At 38.3% G+C, this 27,437-nt stretch overlaps 1 protein-coding gene across 7 annotated transcripts in view; it reads left to right on the top strand.

Annotated features, from left to right (window-relative positions):
• INPP1 (inositol polyphosphate-1-phosphatase) overlaps positions 1-27,308 on the top strand; it is a 34,315-nt gene extending 7,007 nt beyond the window's left edge. For 3 of the 7 annotated variants that reach the window (XM_023739878.1, XM_023739879.1, XM_023739877.1), the window contains 5 exons: positions 14,260-14,526; positions 17,015-17,075; positions 20,224-20,424; positions 22,105-22,279; positions 23,934-27,308. In XM_023739878.1, coding sequence (XP_023595646.1) covers positions 14,323-14,526; positions 17,015-17,075; positions 20,224-20,424; positions 22,105-22,279; positions 23,934-24,498 — 1,206 coding nt within the window. In that variant the 5' untranslated portion in view covers positions 14,260-14,322 and the 3' untranslated portion in view covers positions 24,499-27,308. Of the gene's footprint in view, positions 1-12,678; positions 14,527-17,014; positions 17,076-20,207; positions 20,425-22,104; positions 22,280-23,933 lie in introns of those variants that run through there. The other 4 variants (XM_023739880.1, XM_004385581.2, XM_023739882.1 and 1 more) reach the window with 4 other exon arrangements.
• Positions 27,309-27,437: the final 129 nt, after the last annotated feature.

Genomic DNA, 27,437 nt, shown 5'->3' with positions numbered 1-27,437 from the left:
ATCCGAGAAACTCGACTATATGAAGGAGAACATGGCATCAGGATTGGAGGAAGACTCATTAGCAACCTGCATTATGCAGATGACACAGCCTTGCTTGCTGAAAGTGAAGAGGACTTGAAGCACTTACTGGTGAAGATCAAAGAGTACAGCCTTCAGTATGGATTACACCTCAACATAAAGAAAACAAAAATCCTCACAACTGGACCAATAAGCAACATCATAATAAACGGAGAAAAAGATTGAAGTTGTCAAGGATTTCATTTTACTTGAATCTACAATCAACACCCGTGGAAGTAGCAGTCAAGAAATCAAAAACGCATTGCATTGGGCAAATCGGCTGCAAAAGACCTCTTTAAAGTGTTGAAAAGCAAAGATGTCGCCTTGAGACTAAGGTACGCCTGACCCAAGCCATGGTGTTTTCCATCGCCTCGTATGTATGCGAAAGCTGGACAATGAATAAGGAAGACCGAAGAATTGACGCCTGTGAATTGTGGTGTTGGTAAAGAATTGAGTATACCATGGACTGCCAGAAGAATGAGCAAATCTGTCTTGAAGAAGTACAACCAGAATGCTCCTTAGAAGCAAGGATGGCGAGACAATGTCTCACATACTTTGGACATGTCATCAGGAGGGACCAGTCCCTGGAGAAGGACATCATGCTTGATAAAGTAGAGGGTCAGCGAAAAAGAGGAAGACCCTCAATGAGATGGATTGACACAGTGGCTGCAACAATGGGCTCAAGCATAGCAACGATTGTGAGGATGGTGCAGGACCAGGCAGTGTTTTGTTGTGTTGTGCATAGGGTCGGTATGAATTGGGACCAACTCAACGGCACCTTACAACAACAAGTCCAGCCTGATCTTTGTCTGAAGAGTGGGCTTCGGGAATGGTTTTAGTTCTGGGTTAAAGGAAGCTAACTTAGTTATGAAGACCTATCTTAGTTAAAGCTATAGCATAATTTTCATTATCAACAGCTTTTTAAATGAGGATTTGATCTTCGAAGTGCTAGAAAACCTCTGTAGTTAATTCCTGGGAATTTGTAAGAATCACATATAATCCCAGTTTGTTCTTGGAATAATAGAGGTCTATTTTAAAAATATGGCTGATTTTAAGTGTCATAGATAGCAAAGAATGGGGAATATATAAGTAATAAGATCACATAAAGAAATATTAACCAGCTGGGACATTTATCTATGGTTTCAGGATCAACAAGAATACAAGAGTAGTATTTTTATATTGGTGTAGCTTTAGTGAGCCATTCCTATCTTTTTAGTACTTTGAACTTTTCAAGTAGAAAGTACTATAAATATTCCTTTATCAGTTCATGTTTCTTTTAAGGCAAATGTTACATCCAGTATTTTGTATTGCTTTATTCTACTTTTTTTTAAAATAAATATCTGTTAAAATCAACATTTGATTCTAAAGAGTGGAGTCAATAGAATGCTAAAATTTGCTAAACCTGATCTGACAAAGTGATACATTTCATGACCTCTGATTTTTTACTGTAACATTCAGGGAATATATTTTAGGTCCTGTAATTTATTTATTAGGAGTCCCTGTGTGACACAAATGGTTAAGCGCTTAACTACTAGCTGAAATGTTGCTGGTTCAAACCCACCCAGAGTCTCCTTGGAAGACAGACCTGGCAGTCTGCTTCCAAAAGGTTACAGGCTTGAAACCCTAAGGAACACAGTTCTGCTTTGCATACATGGGGCCGCCATGAGTAGGAATCTACTCAATGGCAACTAACAACAATAATTTATTTATTATTGCAGAAATAAATATTAATAATCATCTTACAGAGAGCTCTATAAAGACTGCCTTCGAATATAGTTTTTAGATCTACATCATGTTTTCTAACTTTATTATCTTAAAATTTACAAAATGAGTAATCCTTTACAGATTAATTTTGGTGCAAGAAAAATCGTTTTAAATATGTTTCTGTCTGTTGGAATGAAAATCAGTAAATAACTTATAGAACTGCTACTGCGTGTCATGGGGAGATGGAAAAAAATGTGTATCCTGCTCTCAAGAAACTTAATGGCCTGTTGAAGAGAGAACCATGGTACCCCAAGGAGTGGCTTGGGTGGGAAGCTTTACTCCCTCCTCATAACATCCATTAACCCCTCCACCCACATCCAAACCTCTGTATCTAAGTGATGAAATCACTAAGTATTAAAATCTGAGTATTAAAAACCAGTGTGCAAAATCAACTTCAAGACAAATAGCCTAGTGCTCATCTTTCAATGCAATTTTCACGCACACCCCCAACTTCTTTTATTTGGAAAATAGATAATAAACAAAAAACGAAAGTTTTGAATGAGAACAGACCATAGAATCATCTTATCCAACCTCTCTGCCCTTTTTCTTTCCTTTATTTTTATAAAAATAAGGAAAAAGGAAAACAAGTCCCTGAGAGCTGAAGTCACTTGGTCAAACTTACACATCTGGTTGGTTAATGATATGTTGATGTTGTTGTTGTTAGGTGCTGTCTAATCGATTCTGACTCATAGCGACTCTACAGGGCAGAGTAGAACTGCCCCATGGTGTTTCCAAGGAGCAGCTGGTGGATTTGAATTGCTGATTTTCTGGTTAGCAGGCGAGCTCTTAACCACTACGATACCAGGGCTCTGGTTAATGGTATAGCAGAGCCTAAAAACCAGCTCTCCTGTGGCCTAAACAAGGGCGCTTTCTACCACACACTAACACAGCCCACATAAAAGGCAAATGTTAAATGAGTTGGTGCCTGCAGTAAGTGTTGCAAGAGTTCAGAAGGAAAGATGAATTTACCTGGAAGTCTTCCTTTAATGACTAAAAAATGTTACACTTAAAAGGAAATGTTCAAAATGGATTTGAGGATTAATAAGACTCTAAATTCTGATCAACCGTTACCAGTACTGTACGTAATACTCCACTGGAAAAGATTCTTTCTACAAGATATACACATCTTGTGTCTTTTTTTCTGCCTTAAATTATGCGTTATTTTTATATTTTTAATATTTATTATTTCCTACAGTTAAGATGGTTACACTGAATCTGTTTCTATTTTTTATATTCAATTTGATTTCAGGTTTTATTTGTGACACTACAATTCTAAAAACAGTTCTTAGCATAGAAAAGTTTAATCCTATAGTTGGAAAACAGCAGATAGAAAAATAGCTGTATGAATAAAGTTTCATTTAATAAAAATTGTCCTAACTATGGAAAAGAGAGTAAGAAGGGTCACTATCAAATTTAAAAGTATTTCTAAATGGAATATTTTTCATAATTTTCATATGAGTTCTGAGAATTCTTTGAAATCTGTACTTGACCCAAGTATTATGCTAATGTGGAATACTTGTTATGTAAATCAACTTGCACATTTCCAGCATTTAATTTTTGTTATAAAAAAGGCAGTATAAGTTGACTCTTACCCTAACAAGACTGTCATTCTCAGATACAGTAGAGACGGGTTTGCCTGTCCTGCTCCTTAGTAACCAATGAGGGACAGAGTTGACTATTGCACATGGTGTCTCCTTAAATTTCCAGGTAAAAATCCCTGGGGAACATTCCTTGTCCTCAAGCCAGATCTACTGAATCAGAATTTCCAGCCAAAAATCTATACTTTGATCTGACTAATTTGGGAAGGACTGCCTTAGCCCAAGCTCCCATTTACAAGCTGTTAGAACAGTATTTGAGAACAGGGGGCATTTTTGTGACCTATTGCTTTGAACACCATCAATGAACAGAAGTATGGGCTAAAGTGGTACATTAGTAGCCTCAGTAGAACTAGAGCAAGATAGGAATGACCTGCTTAGAAATGCCACGTGTGGGAGGGAGAAATGTCACAGTTAAGTGGATATTCATGTCTTTTCTGACAAAACTAAATTAAACTTACTATTTTTGGTAATTTAATCATCTAAATTAATACAGTTAAGGATAAGCCACCTCTAGATGAGCAAGTATAAAAGCAGATTCTGATTCTGTGCTCAAAAAATGTGATTCAGTTGCTAGTCATCTGCTACAGCTTTGGTTTATTTTTGCAAATGAATACAGAATATATGTAGACTTTTGTATAAATAAATACAGACTCATGTGCCTAAAGGCACCTGGGTAATGCTGATACAATCCAAGTACAATAAACAGTATGACAAGGATGAATCTGTATTTACAAAGCTAAGAGGCAATTCATCAGCCAACAGTTATTAAACACCTCTAAAGTATGAACTAAGAGTCAGAAGAAACCACACGTGCTTAAATCTCATGCCAGATGGAGCACAGACAAATAAACCAATATACAGTGTGTTGGAGAGCTGGGATAGAGACCTTGCTTGCCTCTGTTTTCCCATGGTCCAGTTGCCTAAGATCTGGAGGGGGGTCAATAATGGCTCCTGGAGGAGCTAACAGTTGAATTGATTCTCTCTCTCACACACATATACACATTAAAAAAAAGAAGACTTTATTGAATTAAAAATACGCTGAGAAAAGTATACAAATCCTAAGTGTACAGCATGATGAATTTTCACAAAGTCAACCCACCCCACGTAACCATCACTCAGATCAAGAACATGACCAGCGCTTAAACCAACCACTTGCTTTCGAGTTGTTTCTAACTCATTGCTAGCCCGTGTGTATCAGAGTAGAACTGTGCTCCATAGGGTTTTCAGTGATTTGATTTTTTTGGAAGTAGATTGCCAGGTCTTTCTTCTAAGGTGACTCTGGGTGGACTCGAACCTCCAACCTTTCAGTTAAATGTGGTCCTTTTTCCCCCCTCATGCGTACCCCCTCCTTCTTTCCCAAAGGTAACCACTGACTTCTAACACTGTTAGTTTTACTTCCTTTTAAACTTCATATAAATTAAATTGCACAGTATGTATGTTTTGTATCTGACTTCTTTCATGTAATAGTATGTTTTGTGAGATGCATCCATGCTATTGCCTGTAGCAGTTCATTCATTTTCACTGCCATATAGTATTTTGTTGTGTGAATATGGTATAATTTATTCCATTTTATTATTGATAGTTATTTGGATTATTTTCAATGTTAGGTTATGACAAATAATGCTGCTCATACATGTCTTTTAGTGCACACGTGCATGAATTTCTGTTAGGTATATGTCTACAAGTGAAATTGCTAGATTGCTAGAGACCTATATTCAACTTTAGTGACAAATCGTTTTCCGAAGTGTACCGATTTTCACTCACACCAGCAGTATATAAGAGTTCCCATTGCACAACACCAACAATGACCAAAAAACAAGTATATGGCCACATATGTTTGTGTATAGGCATATAGGTATATGGGTAGTTGTGGGTATATACATATGTGTGCGCAGATACAAGTATCTGTATGCACATGTAAGTACAGATATGTGTCTGCAGGCCCATATATTCATAGAAGATGCAATTACAGGTACTTCAGACATAACCAAACACCTTTTGAGATTAGTTTTCTAGGTTTGAAGGCTTAGGCCCTTAGTCTCATGGGACAACTCTGTCAATTGGCATAATATAGTGCACAAAGTACATGTTCTGCATCCTAGTGAAGTGAGCAGTGTCTGGGGTCTTGAAAGCTTGTGAGCAGCCATCTAAGATACAACTATTGGTCTCTACTCATCAGGAGCAAAAGAGTAAGAAGGAAACCAAAGTCTCAGAGAAGAAACAAGTTGCAAGGCTAATAGCCTACATGAGCCATGGCCTCATCTACCCTGAGTCCAGAAGAACTAGGTGGTGCCTGGCTACCACTACTGATGGTTCTGACCAGGATTACAGTAGATGGTCTCGGATAGAATGGGAGAAAAATGTAGAACAAAACTCAAAATTCTTAAAAAAAAGACCAGACTTACTGGGCCAGTTGAGACCAGAGAACTCCCTGAGACTGTTGCCCTAAGATACTCTTTAAACCTTGAACCGAAACTATCCCGAGATCACCTTTTCGCAAAGTAACAGAGTGGCATACAATATAAAGGATATTACCTGTAAGTACAGTGCTCTACTAAAAAACCATCTGTATGAGACCAAAAGGTCAAAATTTACCCTAAAGTAAAGATGAGAAGATAAGGGGGCAGGGAAACTACAGTACTGAAACTGAACAACCAGAATGCAATGAAAGAGAATGTTCACACGTTGTGAAAAATGTAACTAATGTCACTGAACAATTTGAATAGAAATTGTCAAATAGGAACCTAATTCGCTGTGTAAACTTTCACTAAAAACACAATATTATTTAAAAAAAAAAAAAAAAAGTCCTCATTGCTCCATGTCCTCACTAAAACTTGAAGTTTCCAATCTTTTTAATTTTAGTTACTCTACTGGGTATGTAGTGGTATCCCATTCTGATTTTAGGTTGCATTTTCCTGATTACTAGTGAAGTAGAGTGCCTTCCCATATGTTTATCGGCTGTTTGGATATCCTCTTTTATGAAGTGCCTGTTCAGGTTGTTTGCCATTGTTCTGAGAGGGTGAGTAGGGATTAGGTAGAGAATGCAGGAGGAAGAGCATGTTAACCAGAGGAAACAGCATGTACAAAATTACGATTTGTCCAGAGCATGGGGGTAAATGGACAAATAGTGGGAAATCAGCTACTTAAAGGCTAAACTCAGTCGAAGCTTATCAAGTGGCAACAACAGTATCACACAGATCAAAATAACACCAAAAAGATGCGGACAGTCCCATACTGTAATACTTAAATTCCAAGAAGTGTTTCAGATATCTGAAAGTTGAGCAAGGTTTATACACTGGAAGGACAATCAAGTAAAAGTAGTATTACAAATCACTAGTAATGCTTGTAGTACATTTTCCCTTGGGCCTAGGTAGCCAGGTGGGCAGGTGAATATCCATATGGATATCAGGGGAGGATACCATTAGTAAGGTGCATGTTAGCCACCCCTGGTTACCCCAGGAGTTGAACAAATTGAGCCACCCCCCTATACTTTGTGGCCTCCTTCTCTTCCTCTGTGTCTTCTGCCAGAGTATTCTCCAATCTTTAAACTACTACATAAAACAAAGGGGACAGGGAATGCAGTCTGTGTTGCCTCTACAACAGCTGTGTGAGCTAAATGGAGCCTTGGCCACTCCGTCAGCATCAGCAAGTGCCCACCTAGGGACACTCCTGGCCAGCTGCTCCTCCTTGAGAGAGGTCAGCACAAACACCTTGTAAAACACCCAGGCACTTCAAGGAAGTCTGGCAGTAGCTGTCAGGCAGAGCCACCATACAATACCTTCAGATTGCCATTCCTCAGAGAATTAGTGCAAGACTGAATTCAGGATATGAAGGTGGGGGTGAAGTGGGGTTGATATATAATGGGCAAAAATGTGGGCTCTGTAACAGTAATGAGTTATCAACAGGAAGAAGGGAATGTCAACAGAAATACTTTGACTCACTTGCCTATTCATTAGAGAGCAATTCTGTTTTTGTTGAGTGCCCTTATCTATGTCCTCACATCTCTATCACTGTGGACAACAAAAGGGCACAGACAGCTTCTGATACCCTGCACACGAGAATGGACTCCTTTGGTCCTAGAATCCTCACAAATATCCTGACAAAATATCTCCCTTGACAGAATAATGGCTCTCCCAAGCCACCTGTATATGGTCTACTGTGAAGCCAGTGCAGTCTCACAGCTTCTAGGAGCCAAAGTTTCCACCCAGACACCCAGAAACTGAAGCAGTCACATCTGGCCTGCATAAATGCACTTTGTTCTGGGACATTCAGAGAATTATAAGTAGTTCCCAGGCTTCTGGATTTAATGGACTAGTAAATTTTCAGAAAAGTTTTCAGTGACTCATATAAAGTTGCCAGCCTCTTCTTTCTCAAGTAAGGACATGTGGTTTCTGTGAAGTTGTATTTAATAGTAACGTTGTTGTTAGGTGCTGTCAAGTTGGCTCCAACTCATAGAATCTTATGTATAACAAAACAAAACGTGGCCTGGTCCTGTGCCATCCTCACAGCCATAGCTGTGTTTGAGCTCATTGTTCTAGCCACTGTGTCAATCCATCTCACTGAGGGTCTCCCTCTTTTCCACTGACCCTCTACCAAGTATGATGTTCTAAATGTTATGGATATCTATAAGGTTTTCAACGGCTAATTTTTGGACTTATTCAAACTGTATGTTGGGCAGATAATCCGAGAAACTGTACCATATGAAGAAGAACGTGGCATCAGGATTGGAGGAGGATTCATTATCAACTTGCGATATGCCAATAACACAACCTTGCTTGCTGAAAGTGAAGAGGACTTGAAGCACTTACTGCTGAAGATCAAAGAGTACACCTCAACATAAAAAAAAAAAAAAAACCTCACAATTGGACCAATAAGCAACTTCATGATAAACAGAGAAAAGACTGAAGTTGTCGACGATTTCATTTTACTTGGATCTACAGTCAACGCCCATGGAAACAGGAGTCAAGAAATCAAATGACGTATTGCGTTGGGCACATCTGCTGCAAAAGTCCTCTGTAAAGTGTTAAAAAGCAAAGATGTTACTTTGCGGACTAAGGTGTGCCTGATCCAAGCCATGATATTTTCAATTGCCTCATATGCACGTAAAAGCTGGACAATGAATAAGGAAGACTGAAGAAGAATTGATGCCTTGAATTATGGTGTTGGTGAAGAATACTGAATATACCGTGGACTGCCAGAAGAACAAACAAATCTGTCTTGAAATAATTACAGCCAGAATACTCCTTAGAAACAAGGATAGCAAGACTTTGTCTCACATACTTTGGACATATTATCAGGAGGGACCAGTCCCTGGAGAAGGACATCATACTTGGTAAAGTAGAGGGTAGCGAAAAAGAGGAAGACCCTCAATGAGATGGACTAACACCATGGCTGCAACAGTGGGCTCAAACATAGCAACAATTGTGAGGATGGCACAGAACCAAGCAGTGTTTTGTTCTGTTGTACACAGGGTCACTATTAGTTGGAACCAACTCGATGGCACCTAATAACAATAACAATTTTTGTGATGTAGTGGTTAAGAGCTACGGCTCAACTGAAAGGTCAGCAGTTCGAATCCACCAGGCACTCCTTGGGAACCATATGGGGTAGTTCTACACTGTCCTACAGGGTCACTATGAATCAGAATTGACTGGATGGCAGTGGGTTTGGTTTAGGATTGAGCCCAACCACAGATGATAACCGATTAACAAAGACATCATTGGAACATGATAGAACCATGACAGAACATGATAGAAACCAGTAGGATGGTTTAATGAGGTTGAGGATCAGCTGGGCAAAAACATTTTTTCTGAGAGTAGAAGGGAAAGTCAAGTGTCATTTGAATAGTGATTTGTAATGGCCAAATTAGTGACAGCTGTCAGCTAAGTATGTGTTTACTTTTTACTTTATAATGTAACTTATAATAATGTGCTTATAATTATCATATAGTTACTAATTTCTTTCCATATTTAACAGCTAACATTTTATGGAAAATTTTCATTGACTAGAGTATTGGTTAAGAGTGTGGGCTTCACTGCCAGCTTGCCTGGGCTTGAATCTTATCCCAGCCACTCACCTCCTAGCTGTGTGATTTTGGGCAAATTACTTAACCTCCCTATGCCTCAGTTTCTTCACCAGTAAAATGGAGATAATAGTTGTATCTACTTCATAGGGTTGTGTGAGGATTAAATGAGTAAAGTCCTTTGAAGAATGCCTGGCATGTAATAAACATCTGATAAATGTTAGCTCTTATTTTAACTTTGGCCTGTCTCTGCACATGAATAACTGATAACAGAATCACTGCACTACATGCTTCCACCAACATACCTGCCACCAGGTAGCAGCATCCTTGAAATTGCAAGCATAGTGCTAAAGAAAGATAAGCTTGAGAACAGTAGCTATTAAATTTGAGTGTATACAGAATCACCCAGGAGGCTGGTTAAAATACAGATTTTGATGAACTAAGTTCAGGTGGAGCTCAGGAATCTGCCTTTTTGTGATAGGCACCTTGAGTAATTATTATACAGGTAGTTCTCAGTACACACTTCGAGAAATACTGATCAAATGGAATTTCTTATACTCAAATGGAATTCTGTGGGGTAAAGAATTTAACTTTACCCAATGAATTTGGTCTTTGAATTTGGTTCCTGAGAGAGAACCTCTAAAACCTTGGACTTATCCCAATGACTGAAGTGTCTTTGATGAGGCCTCCAGGCCACACCTGAGGGTTTATTCTAATGAGGTGACTCGGGTAGAGGCTGACCTGGGGAAGGGGTTGGGGACAAAATTCCATCAATCATGCCTGCTTAATGAGGCCCTAATAAAGGCTCTGGACAAGGAAACTCCATGGGCTTCCTGGTTGAAAGACATAGATGTACATGGGAGGGCAGTTTGTCCTTTTTGGGACATTGAAGTTCTCATTGAGAATCTTATACAGTGAATATATAAAGTGACTCTTCCAATGTATCATGTATCTTGATAGAAAAGGCATTTAGATAGGCAGCTGATTTTGTTTTTTAAGTTTTAACTCCATCCTACTACCACCTGACAGTTTTGTGTTACTACTGTACTCCCACTTTGTTTGGACAGTTGCCTCTAGGAGTTGAGTATTGTCCCTTCATGCTTAATGGCCCCCAAGATTTTTTAAATATCATTTCTTATTTTATATATATTATATATTTACAGTACAAGATTTTAAAAAGTATAAGGAAAAGATAACTCATCCACAATTCTACGACTCGGTGATAATCACCATTAAAACCATAATATACTTAATAATCTTAAACTATATATGTATATATATACATACACACTATATATATATATATCATACTATCTTACTATGCATAAAGATATCAATCATCTTCAACATTATAGCATTAACTTATTTCCATATTAAAGATTCTTCAAAAAACATGATTTTATTCTATCATGTTTTATCAATTTTTATTTAAGATTACTTTCAACTTTTTGCTATTATTGTTGTTAGGTGCTGTCAAGTCATTTCCAACTCATAGCCAATCTATGTACAACAGAACGAAACACTGCCTGGTCCTGTGCCATCCTCACAATCATTGTTATGTTTGAGCCCATTGTTGCAGCCACTGTGTTAATCCGTCTCATTGAGGGTCTTCCTCTTTTTCACTGACCCTCTGCTTTACCAAGTATGATGTCCTTCTCTAGGAATTGGTCCCTCCTGATAACATGTCCAAAGTACATGAGATGAAGTCTCATCGTCCTCGCTTCTAAGGAGCATCCTAACTGTACTTTATCCAAGACAGATTTGTTCGTTCTTCTGGCAGTCCATGGTATATTCAATATTCTTCACCAACACCATAATTCAAAGACATCAATTCTTCTTCTATCTTCCTTATTCATTGTCCAGCTTTCACATGCATATGAGACAATTGAAAATACTGTGGCTTGGATCAGATGCACCTTAGTCCTCAAAGTGACATCTTTGCTTTTTTAACACATTAAAGAGGTCTTTTGCAGCAGATTTGCCCAATGCAATATGTTTGATTTCTTGACTGCTGCTTCCATGGGCAGTGATTGTGTATCCACGTAAAATGAAATCCTTGACTACTTCAATATTTTCTTCCTTTATTATGATGTTGCTTACTGGTCCAGTTGTAAAGATTTTTGTTTTATTTATGTTGAGGTGCAATCCATACTGAAGACTATAGTCTTTGATCTTCTTCAGTAAGTGCTTCAAGTCCTCTTCACTTTCAGCAAGCAAGGTTATGTCATCTGCATATCACAGGTTGTTAATAAGTCTTCCTCCAATCTTGATGCCACGTTCTTCTTCATATAGTCCACCTTCTGGATTATTAGCTCAGCATACAGATTGAATAAGTATGGTGAAAGGGTACAAACCTGATGTATGCCTTTCCTGAATTTAAACTGCGCAGTATCCCCTTGTTCTGTTCGAATGAGTGCCTCATGGTTTATGTACAGGTTCCTCATGAGCACAATTAAGTGTTCTGGGATTTCCATTCTTCACAATGTTATCCATATTTTGTTATGAGCCACACATTGAATGTGTTTGCTAGTCAGTAAAACATAGGTAAACATCTTTCTGGTATTCTGTGCTTTCAGCCAAGATCCATCTGACATCAGCAATGATATCTCTCGTTCCGCGTCCTCTTCTGAATCCGGCTTGAACTTCTAGCCGTTCTCTGCTGATGTGCTGCTGCAACCACTTTTGAATGATCTTCAGCAAAATTTTACTCATATGTGATGTTAATGATATTGTTTGATAATTTCCACATTCTACTGGATTACCTTTCTTTGAAATGGGCACAAATACGGATTTCTTCCAGTTGATTGGACTGGAAGCTGTCTTCCAAATTTCTTGACATAGACAAGTGAGCACCTCCAGTGCTGCATCTGTTGAAACGTCTCACTTGATATTCCATCAATTCCTGGAGCCTTGTTTTTTGCCAATGCCTTCAGTGCAGCCTGGACTTCTTCCTTCAGTACCATCAGTTCTTGATCATATGCTACCTCATGAAATGGTTGAAAGTTGACCAGTTCTTTTTGGAACAGTGACTCTGTGTATTCCTTCCATCTTCTTTTGATGCTTCCTGCTTCGTTTAGTATTTTGCCCGTAGAATCGTTCAATATTGCAATTCAAGGCTTAAATTTTTCTTCAGTTCTTTCAGCTTGAGAAATGCTGAGCCTGTGCTTCCCTTTTGGTTTTCTAATTCAAGGTCCTTGCACATTTCATTATAATACTTTGTCTTCTCAAGCTGTCCTTTGAAATCTTCTGTTTGGCTCTTTTATTTCATCATTTCTTCCTTTCGCTTTAGCTACTGTATATTCAAGAGCAAGTTTCAGAGTCTTGCAACTTTTTACTACTATAAATAACATTAATTCTCCTTGTACAGAAATATTTGAACTCAGCTCCAACACAAATTAAGGAAAGACTGGAGTTACTTTTTGAAAAGGTAGTGACATCTATAGAGATCTTGATATATATTTGTCAAATTGCTGTCCGGAAATGTATTTGATTGCATGCTTACTGGCAGAGTATGAGCACCTATTTCACCACAACTTCTCCGACAACGAAGATTAAGTTTAAAAACAGTGTTGCTATTTAATGGTGAAAGAGGATTTCTCATCACCCTCAATTACTATTGAGGTTAGACATGTGCTCATGCTACTTGACCCATAATCTTAGTAAGAAGGCAACATATTTTTTAGCAAACTTAAAGTTTAAGACACATCAACTGTGATAATTCACAATTAACTCAGTTGTGTTGGCATTTTCATAGTTGTGCTAATCCCCAGCCTCCTAGAGTCTGTAAGGTAAGATTTTAAATGAAGAAAACTGTTTATTATGATAGTAAAGGGCACAGGATTCTGTGTAAGACCAATTCCAAGCCCTGCCGTTTAGTCTTGTGTAACCCTGAAGAAGTTACTTAACCTCTTTAAGCTTAATTTCCTTGACTGTAAAACAGGGTGGGTAAATCCTCACAATAATTGTTACAATCATGAGATGGGAATTTTTTAAGTTTTCAATAAATGGTAGCTACTATTAAAAAATGAGAAGTGTCTCCCTCCAAACTGCAAGATAGACCCAGTAGGTATATGAAAGTATGTGTATCATAAGACTTTTAGAAGCCAGAACTTTTCAAGTCCCAACAAGTTGCATATTTTACTTCATTTTATTGTTTAAACTTTTAATTTACTTGGTAGAAGAGCAACACAGAAAGGTGACTCTTTTTTGATGGTGGTGGTGGCAAGGGGAGGTTGGAAATGTGGTTGGCAGATCTGCTTGAGCTGTGCAGCCCAAGAGCGGCCTCAGAGTCTTTTGCAGGGAACAACAATTGCCAGTGTGGTACTTAGCACTTCTGGAAAGTTGCCCCGGAACTGATAGAGTAAATCCTCTTCCATGTCTCCTCCCCTCCACCCCCGTAGGGTAAAAGAAAGAGCACTACTTCAATACCGACACTAAATTAGCCTATGTAATCACTCAAAGGTCATTACAAGAATTTGGCTTTCCTTTCAACATTGTGCTGTGTGTCCTCCTGTCTGTCAAGGGAGTTATAAATATAACCTAGGTTCTCATTCAAATATTTTCTTTTACTAAGAATTCCATTCTTTGTGTAACAGACCTTTTGAGGCTGAAAATATTTTCTTAGATAAAAAAAAGATAAGCCTCACGTTTTGGATTGTATCTACAATCCTCCTTCCACACTGACGATGTGAATACGATATATACTATCTGTCCAGCTGTGCTAACCAGGTTGACTGCCAGATGGGTTGTTATTTTGCCGGAGGCACCCTACGTCACTCTCTGAACTGCTTTCTCTTTCACATTCTTGTACTTTTCCAGCTGACAGCCCAGAGGGTGGGTGCAGATTCCACCAGCAGCTGCGGCTGAAATCACGGTTCAGAAATGTCAGATATCCTCCGGGAGCTGCTCTGTGTTGCTGAGAAAGCTGCCAACATCGCGCGGGCATGCAGGCAGCAGGAAGCTCTCTTCCAGCTGCTGATAGAAGAAAAGAAAGAGGGAGAAAAGAACAAGAAGTTCGCAGTCGATTTCAAGACCCTGGCTGATGTACTGGTACAGGAAGTTATAAAACAGAATTTGGAGAACAAGGTAAGAAAGGTCACAGCCAAGGCAATTGCAAAATTGTTGCTCCTGTGGGTTTTTTCTCATTATAGAAGAGCATGCTTTTTACTTCCCCCCGCATGCTCAGGATACTAGCATCTTGGATTTAAATAAACATCTTTCTCCTCCCTTGTTTTGATTACAATATTAATAAAATGTCCACTGCAGAACAATTTAAAAATACAGAAAAGCAGATAAGAAAAATCATTCACGATTCTAACACTTAGAGATAAACATTTTGGTATAGACCTTTCATTTATTATGAATTTTTAAAAATAAATAATACGTGTTCTCTCTGAAATAAGCAAAAATAAGAAACCTCATAATCCCACCACTAGAGAAAACCGCGGCTATGTATAAACTATTGTTAGAATGTTTTCCTTCGATGTGTATGTGTGACACAAATAATTTATTTCAGCAGAAATGAGAGCATACAGTTTTGTAACTTGTTTTCTTTGTCTGTTTGTTTTATTTAGTCTATTAAGTCCCACTTTCTGACTTAGTCATTTATCTAATGGTTACCTTGGTAGCAGGCTTGTAGAGTCCTGGAGACTTTCAGTCTCCCTTTATTCTAGTAGAAAAACATTGTTTATAACTAACAGTGATTGTGATTCTGGGTATCTTGAGCTGACTGGAGAAAAGAAACTGTATTCATAAGTAGCAATAATAATAACACTTGCAAACACTTATAAGTGCTTACTGTGTGCCAGGGACTGCTCTAAGTGCTTTACATATATTAACTTATTTAACTTGTAAAACAATTTGACGAGGTAAGAACTAGTATTTTAATGTAATGGATGAGAAAAGTGAGGCTCAGAGAGGTTAACTAACTTGCCTAGCGTTACACAGCAAATAAATGGTAGGGCCAGCTTTAGAATACAGGTATACTGGCCGCAGAGTCTGTGTTCTTTGCAATACTGCATTGCCTTTTATAATCTAATAATTACATACTTCAGGTTTGGGGAGGATAGAACTTTATGACATAAACCATTATAAAACATTGCAGTAGTTTCTATGAAATTCTCAAAATATCAGTGGTCATTTTACAATGATTTAAGTGGAATCTTGACTGTAGGCAGAAGGAAAGAATAAATGACCCTCTTGAAAGCTCTACAGAACTCTATACTTTTTCATACCCTATTATACCTGGCTCTAGTAAATTAAATGAAGCAAGTTTATTTTTGTTTGTTGCTGATCAAGATGGTTGGGTGCAAGGGATGGTTGAGCAACTGGATTAGAAATGTGTCAACATTAATTTTTATGAGCTAATATTCACCCCAAAGCATTATAACACATTCAGGCACTTGTTCATTCAGGAGATATATGCAAAGCTGCTAAGTAAATAAATGATTCCATTTTGGCTATATAAGATATCTTTGTTCCATGACCCTTACGTTCTGTAGCCTCAGAAACAGTTTTTAAGTAGTCTGGGGAGACTGAACTTCAAACCTGGATGAACAGGCTAGACTCCAGCCATTGTTAATTTGTACTGTTGTGCAAAAGAAAAAAAAAATAACAGGTGGCTGTGGGCACTATTACAGCTATTAGCCATCAGAGAATGGCTGAGTTCAAATGTCTGAAGCATTTCCTTGCTTTCGTACCCTGAGAACATCATGCATATCATAATTCAGCACAATTTCAGAAAAATTATCTTTATACTAGAGAGATCAGAAGCAAAATGTATATGAAAGCTTTCTGATTATTTAGAGAGAAGATTCTTACTTGACCCCATTTATTCACTCTATTGATGCATTAATTACTTGAATCAATACATTATTTTTCCTCTTTTTTTCTATCATCACATTCTTCTAGTCTGAAGGCTAATGACACCTCCAACAGGTGCCTAAAACACACCTGAAGATGTAAACAAAATCTAACATCCTCCAATCTTTTATCCTTTTCATAAAAAGTAATAATTTTGGGTGCTCAATCAATAGTATTGGAGCCCTGGTGGCACAGTGGTTAAGTTTTAGGCTACTAACCAAAAGGTTGGCAGTTCGAATCCGCCAGCTGCTCCTTGGAAACCCTATGGAGCAGTTCTACTGTGTTCTATAGGGTCGCTATGAGTCGGAATCAACTCGACGGCAACGAGTTTGATTTGGGTTTAATCAACAGTATTAACTCATATAAGCTACTAGGGTGCTGTTGAAGAGCAACAGTTAAACTATCTCAATAGCAAACGCTGTAGTACTATGGTCCTTCAGTAGAAGGATGAAGTTCATAGAAGTACTTATGCAAATGGAAAGAAAACCAGAACCCCTACTATAATTTGGACTTTCTAGAGGGGCAAATGGGCAGGGTAATATTAGAAAACTAAGCACTGAACCGGGCTGACTTTGTTTTTTATACCTTGATTGATTTTGGCAATTTTACATTTCTGAATTGCAGATCTAATTGTGCTATTTAGTTTTGAAATATAAAATGAAAAGCTGTTCAGAATTGAATTTTTTTTTCTGTCATGCTCTGAATCATTCAGTTTCCAGGCTTGGGGGAAAAAATTTCTGGAGAAGAATCCAATGAGTTTACCAATGATTTGGGTAAGTATAAGAATCTTAATGTGTTTTTGTAATTTAATTATCATATGATATTCTACTCTCCAACTTACACCATGGATGTCTGGTAGCTTTGCAATGTAAACAACATAATACATTTTAATGTTAAGCTTCATTGAATCGCTACCTCAGAATATCAGGCCTTTTTAGTTATAGAGATGTGGTACCTTAGAATGACTTAGAAGATCCACGTGTATTTATTTATTTAAGATAGATATAAATCTGTAGCATTTTAATAATTTATGGCTTAACCCTTGGGAAAGTTGCATGGCCCTATGGGAATCTGATGGAAGGTGAAGATGCCCTCAGAAAAATGCACATCTACATAATTGTGCAGACAGTTTCAGGTCCAACATTTAAACCCATTTGTAGACTGCCTGGGGAGTCCATGGACCTTGGCTAAAAATGTAGAGGAGAGGCCCTGGCCCTGAAATATCATGTGAACTTAAGCAAATCACCTCATCACTTCTCTGGATCTCAGAGCCTCTGTAAAGGGAGCTGGACTAATTGAAAGGTTCCTTTTAGCATCAGGTTTAAAGTCTTATTTAATTAGTCTCCTGTGGGCCAGATTCTCTTTTGATGGATCTCCATGCTCCCCTTTGGTATAGATAAAAATTTCAAAATCCCTGTCTGATTGTTTTCAGAGAAAAAAATTATTTTTAGCTTGTTTGGAGTTTTGTTTGTTTAATGGTAGAAAGTTAAAATAAACCAAACCTATTACTTTTGAGTTGATTCTGACACATAGTGACCCTGTAGGACAGAGTAGAACTGCCCCATAGGGTTTCCTTGGCTGTAAATCTTTACAGAAGCAGACTGCCACATCTTTCTCCCATGGAGCAGCTGGTGGGTTCGATCAGCCCACCTTTCAGTTAGCCAGACGGTTTAACCACTGTGCCACCAGGGCTCCAGAAAATTTAAGTAGTGAACTTTAAAGACTGATCGCTTGACAAATAGTTAAACATCTAAAAATACATTAACAAATAGAAAAAAGAAAAAATTATCTTCTGGGTTAACTCTGAAAAATTTTAAATCTTCTTCATGGGCTGTATATTAAGATGCAGTTAGTTCTACCACAGTCAGAAGAGAGAGAAATCTCATTTAAACTTCTCAAGTTTAAAAATAAACCAAAACAAGATTCCTGTGATTGACTCATAAGAAATCCTGTTTAAAATCCTACATTTGGCTACTGCGTAAATGGTTTATTTTAATACCTCACTTATCTAGCATTATGGGGGCAGAAATGCATTCTACATACATTTTTTTTTTGAGAGCTGAAGTTTACCCCTTTAGTTCTTCAAGGAGGGAATGGGCTTCGCACGCTGGAGGAACAAAGAGACCTGGAGAGTGGTGGATGAGGCGGGGCTTCGAACTGGTTTGTTCTGGTTCTAATCCCTGGTAAGAATTTGCATTTCCACTCCCAGATATATTGAATCAGAATCTACATTTTAACAAGATCCCCAGGTGACTCTTATGTATAGTGAATTTTGAGAACCACTGCTCTACTACTAGTGGTTCTCAGAATTGGTTCCTAATCAGTAGCATTAGCATCACCTGGGAACTTGTTAGCAATGCAGAGTCTCAGCAGGGGTTTGAATCAGAACAAACTGGTTCAAAGCCTGGGATGAGGTAAACACAGGCAGGACCAGGTCACAGACAGCCCACAGATGGTAGGAAGGAGCTTGGATTTCCCTCTAAGTGTAATGGCAATCCATTGGAGAATTTTAAGCAAAGGAGTGATAGGATATGATTTGCTGTTTTGAATGATCCTGTGACTTACTGAGCCCAGAGTCGATGCTCAGTGGCCATTATTAGCATTATTATTCCCCAAATTTAACAGTCTAATTTGAATTTAATCTAACTCAATCTAATTAACTGTTTCTTGCTGGTTCAGAATCATTATAATAATTGTTTCATTCTGTACTTCTTAAATTTTAATGAGCATATGAATCACCTGGACATCTTGTTAAACTTCAACAGGTCTTGGGTGGGGCCTGAGATTGTGAAGTTCTAACAAGCACACAGGTAACGTGGATGGTGCTAGCCCTTGGAATAGTGCGAGTGCTGGGAGCATGTATATGCATACCTAAAAAACCCCAATGTGCCATGTTTCCTTGATTTTTTTTTAAATAGAGTTTTCTCCATTGTTGTCACTTTTTGTTGCTGTTAGTTTGCCTGTTTTTACCAGGCTTTTCCCTCACACTTCTTTCGGGGGTTGGAAACCAGATTAACCAAAGGTATAAGGAGCATGTTTAAAGTGATAGGTAAAATACCTGGACTTGGTCTTCTGGTTTCATTTAGAGAAGCCTCTTTTGTTACATCCCAGTTTTCAGTGAGTTTTACTGAAGCGAGCTATTTATATGCCATTTCAATTAGTACAGTTTTACTGCATTTAAAGATGCTATGATGCTGAACAGGCTTCAGCAGAGCTTCCAGACTAAAATGAACTAGGAAGAAAGGCCTGGCAATCTACTAAAAATCAGCCAGTGAAAACCCTATGGATCACAAAGATCCAATCCGCAGTCAATCACGGAGATGGCACAGGACTAGGCAACATTTCCTTCTGTCGTGTATGGGATTGCCAAGGGCTGACTCAATGGCCGCTAACAACATACTTCATCTTATATTACTTTCCTGAGCATAAAACAGAGGTAGAAGGTAGAAGAAGCACTTTAGTGTGCTTATAAGATCTGCATTCTTACCAATAATATATTCAGACATGAGCAAGTTGTCCTGAGTGTACTGAAAGTCAAAATTAAAATAAAAAGATTAAATATCAAGGATTCAGGGATTCTTAACTGGTCCACAAGTCCCTTTACATTGGATACAAAATTGTGTGCATGTGCCCATGTGGATATTTTTCTGGGGAGAAAGTCCTTTGATTCCTGGAGCCCATCCCTAGCTATTCTGATTAAGTGCTTGAGTGGCCACGTGGCCACTACCATCTGTGACTTCATGCAGCGCACCGAGTTATCCTGGCCATGTGCCAGGTTTAGAACCACTGGTATGAATAGATTTCCCTCACCTAATCTAAGTGTACAACTTTCGCTCCCCACCCACACCCTCTCTCTCTGTCTTGTTCTTTCTCCACTGAAACTCTTGAAATGTAATGGCTTTTAGTTTGTCTTTACCCCAGGGGAAAAGATTATCTTGAGACTGTGTTCAACAGAGGCAGAAACAGTCAAGCTTCTTAGCAAAGTCCTTAATGGTAACAAGTTGGCATCTGAGGCATTAGCCAAGGTTGTTCATCAGGATGTCTCCTTTACTGACCCAGCTCTGGATTCGATAAGGATCAATATTCCACAGAACATTTTGGGAATATGGGTGGATCCCATAGGTGAGTATAGGAGAGTGTGTTTGCTTTCATTTATTTGTTCTTATTAGCTTTTTTTCTTTTTTTTTGCTTAGAAAAATAAAAATCATTGAGAGTGTAGTTTAACTCTCCTAATTTTTTTTTAAATTGTAAGGTTTTAAAATGATAAACAGAGTGGTGTGTGTTAAAGATATATGTGTAAAATGTATGTAACGCGTGTGTATATATATATATACATACATTTTATACACACACACATGTGCAGACATCAAAGCTAAATTAACTCATCTTTGAAAGATTTTTCAATACAGGAGTTTCAAACTCAAATGCCTTCAGGGGCCACACTGGTAAATAAATGAGAGAAGAATGTGGGGATAGCAGTTATGGCCACTTTAGCACGCATGCCATCTAAAGGGCACTCAGCTCCAGCAGGTTGTTGCCATATGGGGTTGCAGGCCAGATCTTCAGATTTTTAAAGAGAAATGAAAATCTAGGTTTTTAAGTGAAATATTCCTATTTTTAACTATTCGCAACTAATTGGATTAAACAAACAAAAGCACTGTACAGGTTTAAGCAAAACACAGCTAAGTGTGATTCGTGAACAATGAATTTGTGAGCTCTGTTTAAACCTCACCACTGTTTTTTTTTTTGTCATTATTGTGGTAGAATCATAATCTATAACTCATTGCTTTAAAGGTGTAGGCCTTATCTTAGTGCTGCTGTTACCACAAAGTCCTAGGTATTAATTTTAATAGTTCTCTTTATTCTTTTCTACCTCACTGGCATATTCTACCCAATACAACTGGGACCATGCATTATTCTGTGCAGGCAAAAACAAACAAAAACATAACAACTCTAATTTTCCCATCATACAAGCATATTAACGCAATTTTATAGAAACGGATTTAGTCATCAGAGAATTACATAACGTTCAGACAATGGGTTATATATGGAAATTAAGACCCATTCCCAGAATCATTTAGGGTAAAAATCAATTATGATTTCTGAGGTACAAGAATTTTCCATCTCTTGGTTCTACCCTGTGTTGATTCTTTTATCAGCTTTTTGACCCTTAAGTCTGCATATTCTTAACTGTGTTAACTCAGTGATGACGGCAGGCAGCTGCTGCCATATATGCCTCTTAAGGGTAAACCCAGCTCCTGAGCTGCTTTTTCACAGGAGCAGCATTAATTTCTAGAATCCTTTTGTGCCACCAGCATTGTCCCTTTCCATCTTCTAACTTGAGGGATCAAAACAAAAGAAAACAAGAAGGTTAATTCCACCCCTGACAGATTCCTGGGAGGAGGCTATTCCATCCCACCTTGGACTAATCTTCTGATTATAACAGCTCTAAAGAATCCCGCCAGTTATCCTGAGTTATTAGCTTTTAAATGCTTTCGACATTTCATGAATATTTGTATGCTTATTATATGCAACGTGCTATGCTAGGTGCCACAGGAACTGTAGACGTGTCTTCTCTGCTCAAGAGTTCCCATTTAGTTGGGAAAATAAAACACAAGCAGCTTAAAAGTGAAGTACAAGAGGCCAAATAAAATAATTCACTACGAGTGACAGCCAAAGATAAAACTTGATTGGTTGCCAAATTAGTAGAGAAATTATATAGGACAGAGTTTATAGATGTAATCATCATTATCTTCTAAATAATCTTTTCCTGAATCTGAACAACTTTGCTTCATTTTTTAGATTCAACTTATCAGTATATAAAAGGCTCTGCTGACATCAAACCCAACCAAGGAATTTTCCCCTGCGGACTTCAATGCGTCACCATTTTAATTGGTGTTTATGACATACAGACAGGGATGCCCCTGATGGGAGTCATTAATCAACCTTTTGTGTCACAAGACCCAAACACCCACAGGTAAAGATTAACATTTTTGGCATTTTAAGGTTTTGAGAATTTATGATCTCAGCTTAGTTTATTGTCAGGATTATCACTCTACATGACATTCACATAACTCAATCCATGGTGTTGTTCCTATTGAAAGTTTGCATGTTTGAATTAAAGTTCTTTCTATTCTGAATTCTGGATTTGGGATCAATTTATTTGGGGCCAGGTGCATGCTGATAGAAACTTTTGAAAGAAATGCTATCTTGGAGAAATCATGGTTTTGCATCTGGGATATAGCAGTCCTGTTCTCTCTTTTCTAGAATCCATTCAAAACCAGATTAATAGAGTGGTGGTAACATTGTCTTCTAATACATTTGGAAAAGACAGATGCCATCATTATATAGCTGGTTGAACCTTTGTACCATTTTAAAATAAAGTTCCAAACAAAATGTGAAAATTATCCAATGAAAAGTAGGTATGGCCAGGATTAGAATCTGACTGTGGGTCATCTCTTGCTATAATGCTGTCAGCATCATTTCCTTTTCTGCCTCCTCCCTTCCGCCCTTTCCATGGGCTCCTGAAGAGAACAAAGAGAACAGCCAGGACTCCAGTTGCCTCTGACCCATGGCTGTGCTTTGGGGTTAGCTCCAGGGCATGGGAGAGGCTGAGTGGAAGCAAGCAGCTTTCCTCCCGTGGTTTTGGTTTTTATTGAAATAGGTCTCGTGTTTCCACTTACATAGAACCATGTATTTTTATTGAACTTTCAGGCACTTCAAGTGACTAAGAAGTGTGTGTTCTTCTATAGTCAAAAACTATACCTTTGGAACTTCCATTTTTTTCTGCCACTCCTCTTTCCTTCCAAGCCAAAAAAGGTGTTTGTCATCTTTAAAAGGTTATTAGAAAACTACAAAGAATTGGGACTGGATGCAGACATACTAATTGACTAGAAATGGAGGTGGTCGACAAAGTAGTTAGTGGCAGAGATCCGGAGTCAGACTGCCTGGTTCGAATCCAGATTCTACCCCTGACTAGCTGGGGTGATCTTGGGCACATTATTTACTTTCTCAAAGCCTCAGTTACCTCATCTGTAAATGGAGTAAATCACCCAACATACATATTAAGCTAAGCATTGATAAATGACACATGCTGTTTTTGTTGTTGCTGAAAATAGTATTATGAGTCCATCTTTCTTGGTGTTAGAAGCCAAAGTGGAACTACTGAATCAGAGAAAGAAAGAGAATTACCAAATGAAGAAAAACTTGTTAAAGAGATGATAATATATTTGCAGGTTGAAAAGAAATATTCTTTATTTGTTCATCTTTTTCCCTATTAAACTTTAAATGCCGAAAGTGGCAATGAAAGTTTGCAGTGTTCCCGGAGGCCCCAAATCCCGCATATATTTTAGCGTCATCCTAGATTGATGTGATAATGTCATAAAATTGAAAGCATTCCTAGTCTGTAACAACACAGGCAGCTGCATGCAGATTAGTAGCTTTTAGAAATTAGTTAGCTATTTGATACCCATTTCTAGGCTTAAGACTGTTAAGACTCATTAAATTATGATGATACATATCATATATATTTTATATATATACACACACATTTGATATCAGTAAGTTTGAAACCAACATGTGTAATGAAAAACAAATGTGATAACCTACAAACTAAAATTACTCTTCCACAGGTGGAAAGGACAGTGCTACTGGGGCCTTTCTTACATGGGGACCAATATCCATTCACTTCAGCTTCATATTCCTAAAAGAAACGGCAGTGAAACGCTGAGCCAACTGACTGAAAACACCAGCTCTGAAGCAGAATCCCATGGCTTTTCAGCTGTCATTAGTACAAGTGAAAAGGAAACTGTCAAAGCCGCATTGTTACATGTATGTGGAGATAGCATATTTCGGGCAGCCGGAGCTGGTTACAAGAGTCTTTGTGTTGTGCAAGGCCTTGTTGACATTTACATCTTTTCAGATGATACCACATTCAAGTGGGACTCTTGTGCTGCTCATGCCATACTGAGGTCTATGGGTGGGGGAATGGTAGATCTAAAGGAATGCTTAGAAAGAAATCCAGAAAAGGAGCTTAATTTGCCACAGTTGGTATACCATGTACCAAACGAAGGTGCTTCTGGAGTTGATCAGTGGGCTAACAAGGGAGGACTAATTGCATACAGATCAAGGAAGCAGCTGGAGACATTCCTGAGCCTCCTCATCCAACACCTTGTACCTGCAGATACAAATACATAGATAAAGTTTGACCTCAGTATACATTCAAACTGGACTGTGAATATATTTCCCATATCTCTATCTTCCTCTTTTGAGGAGCATTTTTCATTATGTGTTAGAATAATTTTAATTTCAATAAATGAATGACATTCATACAGGAATGAAGTTCATGTGTGACATTCTGATAGTATTATTAGTTTTGCTTGAAACACTTCAATAAAATATTGAAGAAAAAATCCTGCTCAATTAGTAAAACTACTATAAACATCTAATTGAAAGGTGAAATGTCACTGAAATAATAGGGAGAACGCAGTATTGGGTGGTGCTTACATTTTGTTTCCTGTCTTGTAAGAAAAATCCGCAGTTTTAGCCTCTGTGGCAGAACATTTAGAACTGTGAATTTGCACAATTTAGCCAAGTTCATGTATTTTCAACAGTTTTGTTATGTCTCCTAGTTATGAATTAAAGCCTGGAGCAGTTTGGGCACCACATGCATACACACACACACAGACACCACACTCCTCTAGATGAGGCAGAATGGGATGGAGCAAATGTTTCTGCAGTTTTTACATATTTACTATACTTCATCAAAAAACAGAGGTAGGCTTTAAATTTACACAACCCTGTGTCTACTAACATCCCATATTGAATGTTCTCTGAGGTGGACATACAAGACCAGTAGTCATTGAGACAATTCTAACTTCTGGCAACCCCAGGTGTGTCAGAGCAGAATGTGCTCAGTGGGGTTTTCAATGGCTGATTTTTCAGAAGTAACATTGCCAGGCCTTTCTTCCAAGGTGCTTTGGGTAGACTTGAACTGCCAACCTTTTGGTTAGCAGCTAAGTGCATTAACCATTTGCACCACCTAGTGGACATATAGGGGACCACTTTTTCTATTCTTAGCAGCCCCTAGTAGTGCAATTGTTGCTAGTTGCTGTCAAGTCGATTCCGACTCAGGACGACCCTGTGTGTGCAGGGTACAACTGCTCCATTAGGTTTTTAGGTGTAGTTAAAACCCAAAACCCACTGCTGTTGAGTTGATTTAGACTCATAGCAACCCCACAGGGTTTCCAAGGCTGTAAATCTCTACGGAAGCTGACTGCCACATTTTTTCCCGCTGAGCCTTTGGTGGTTTTGAACCACCAAACTTTTGGTTAGCAGTCGATTGCTTTAACCACTGCGCCACCAGGGCTCCTTTTAGGAGGGATCAAATACTCTCAGCTCTGATTTCTGTCTGTCCTGCACTCCCTGGGGGCCAAAAGATATTTCTGCAGCATCCTCTATATTTCTTCCCGGCTTTGAACTGGTTCGAATCCCTGGGGAGAATTTGAATTTCCACCCCAGATATACATAATCAGAATCCACAGTTTAACAAGAGCCTCAGGTGATTCTTATGTATAATGAATTTTGAGAACCACTGCTGTACTAGTGGTTCTCAGAATTGGTCCCTAACCAGCAACATTAGCATTGCCTAGGAATTGTTAGAAATGCAAATTCTCAGCAGGGATTCGAACTGGAACAACCAGTTTAGTGATGTGGTTACAGTTTTTTTCAGGTCTGTATTGTGTTCTGTGGAGCCCTGGTGACCCAGTTATTAAGAGCTCAGCTGCTCACCAAAAGTTTGGCAGTTCGAATCCACCAGCTGCTCCTTGGAAACCCTATGGGGCAGTTCTACTCTGTCTTACAGGGTCGCTATGAGTCAGAATCAACTTGATGGCAATTTTTTGGTATTGTGTTCTATGATTGTGGGCCGTCAAGCTGTATATTGCTATCATTTACAACCTAATTTTAGAGGTTCATTTTAAGTCAAGTGAGTTCATTCTTCACAAAAAAAAATTAGAAATGAAAACACAGAAACTAGCCCTGTTTCCTCATATGTCCCAGAATGGAGAAATAGAACATGGTTCAAGAAAAAGTATTTTTATCAGTATGAACATTTTAAAGTGTGCAAATTAGTAATAAAATGCAGTGAAAATAGTCATCTTCAATGTGATCTAAACAGCTAGCTGGTTAATTGAAAAATAAAAGCTGGATGAACTGGGAATCAAAAAATGATGCAAATACCTTGTGAACATCTATTATATACATTCACTGTCAGTCTTCTTGGAAAGCTAAGGCTTCTTTAAGTGTGTGTCTGCTGATAGGGGGTCTGCATTGTTTTTCTTAACATAAACCACACCAGTGAGCATGACTTTTGAGTTCTTTTTTAAAGTGGAAGAAAAACTTCAGAATATTTACAAAGCAATCTGAGAACATAATCCATAATCTGGATTTTATAAATTTTCTCCATTTTTTAAGACTCACCTTTATCAACCCTTTCCAATGCCTTCTTTTTTTTTGAAACTCATGTTCCATTATTCTGCATCATATTTAATTAAACCATTTAATTATAAAAAGTATAAATGAAATACAGGATTTTGGAAAGATATCAACAATTCTTAGTAAACATACAACAACTGATGGGAACAAGACTTGAAGGTAGTGATGAACAGGTGTAGAGAGTAGCCTCCTGGTGCCATGAAGATCCAGTGTCTCATGCATCAGTCATTGTGTGTTACAGGGGAATACACAGAGACCTTAATCTGCCAGGTCAATTAAACGGAGGACAGTAAAAAGACAGCTTCAGCTGCATGTCAATAAGAGCGCTCTCTGGGATTCCATGTCAGCATTGATGCAGTTCTCTCACAATCCAAATCAAAAACACACATCCAGTCCACCTTCAAAATATATCCAGGATTTACCAAAGGACTAATTGTCCACAGCTACCAAGGCCTCCACCGGACTGAGTCCAGTACAGCTAGATGGTGCCTGCCTACCACAACTGACTGCTCTGACCAGGATCACAACAGAGGGTTCTGGACAGAGCTGGAGAAGATGTAGAGCATAATTCTTAACTCACAAAAAAAAGACCAGATTTACTGGCCTAAAGGAGACTGGAGAAACCTCAAGAGTATGGCCCC

The sequence above is a fragment of the Trichechus manatus genome, unplaced genomic scaffold, assembly GCF_000243295.1.
Source record: "Trichechus manatus latirostris isolate Lorelei unplaced genomic scaffold, TriManLat1.0 scaffold00142, whole genome shotgun sequence".
Lineage (NCBI taxonomy): Eukaryota > Metazoa > Chordata > Mammalia > Sirenia > Trichechidae > Trichechus > Trichechus manatus.
Note: the sequence above shows the minus strand (reverse complement) of the source record. Positions and strands in the feature narration are given on the sequence as shown.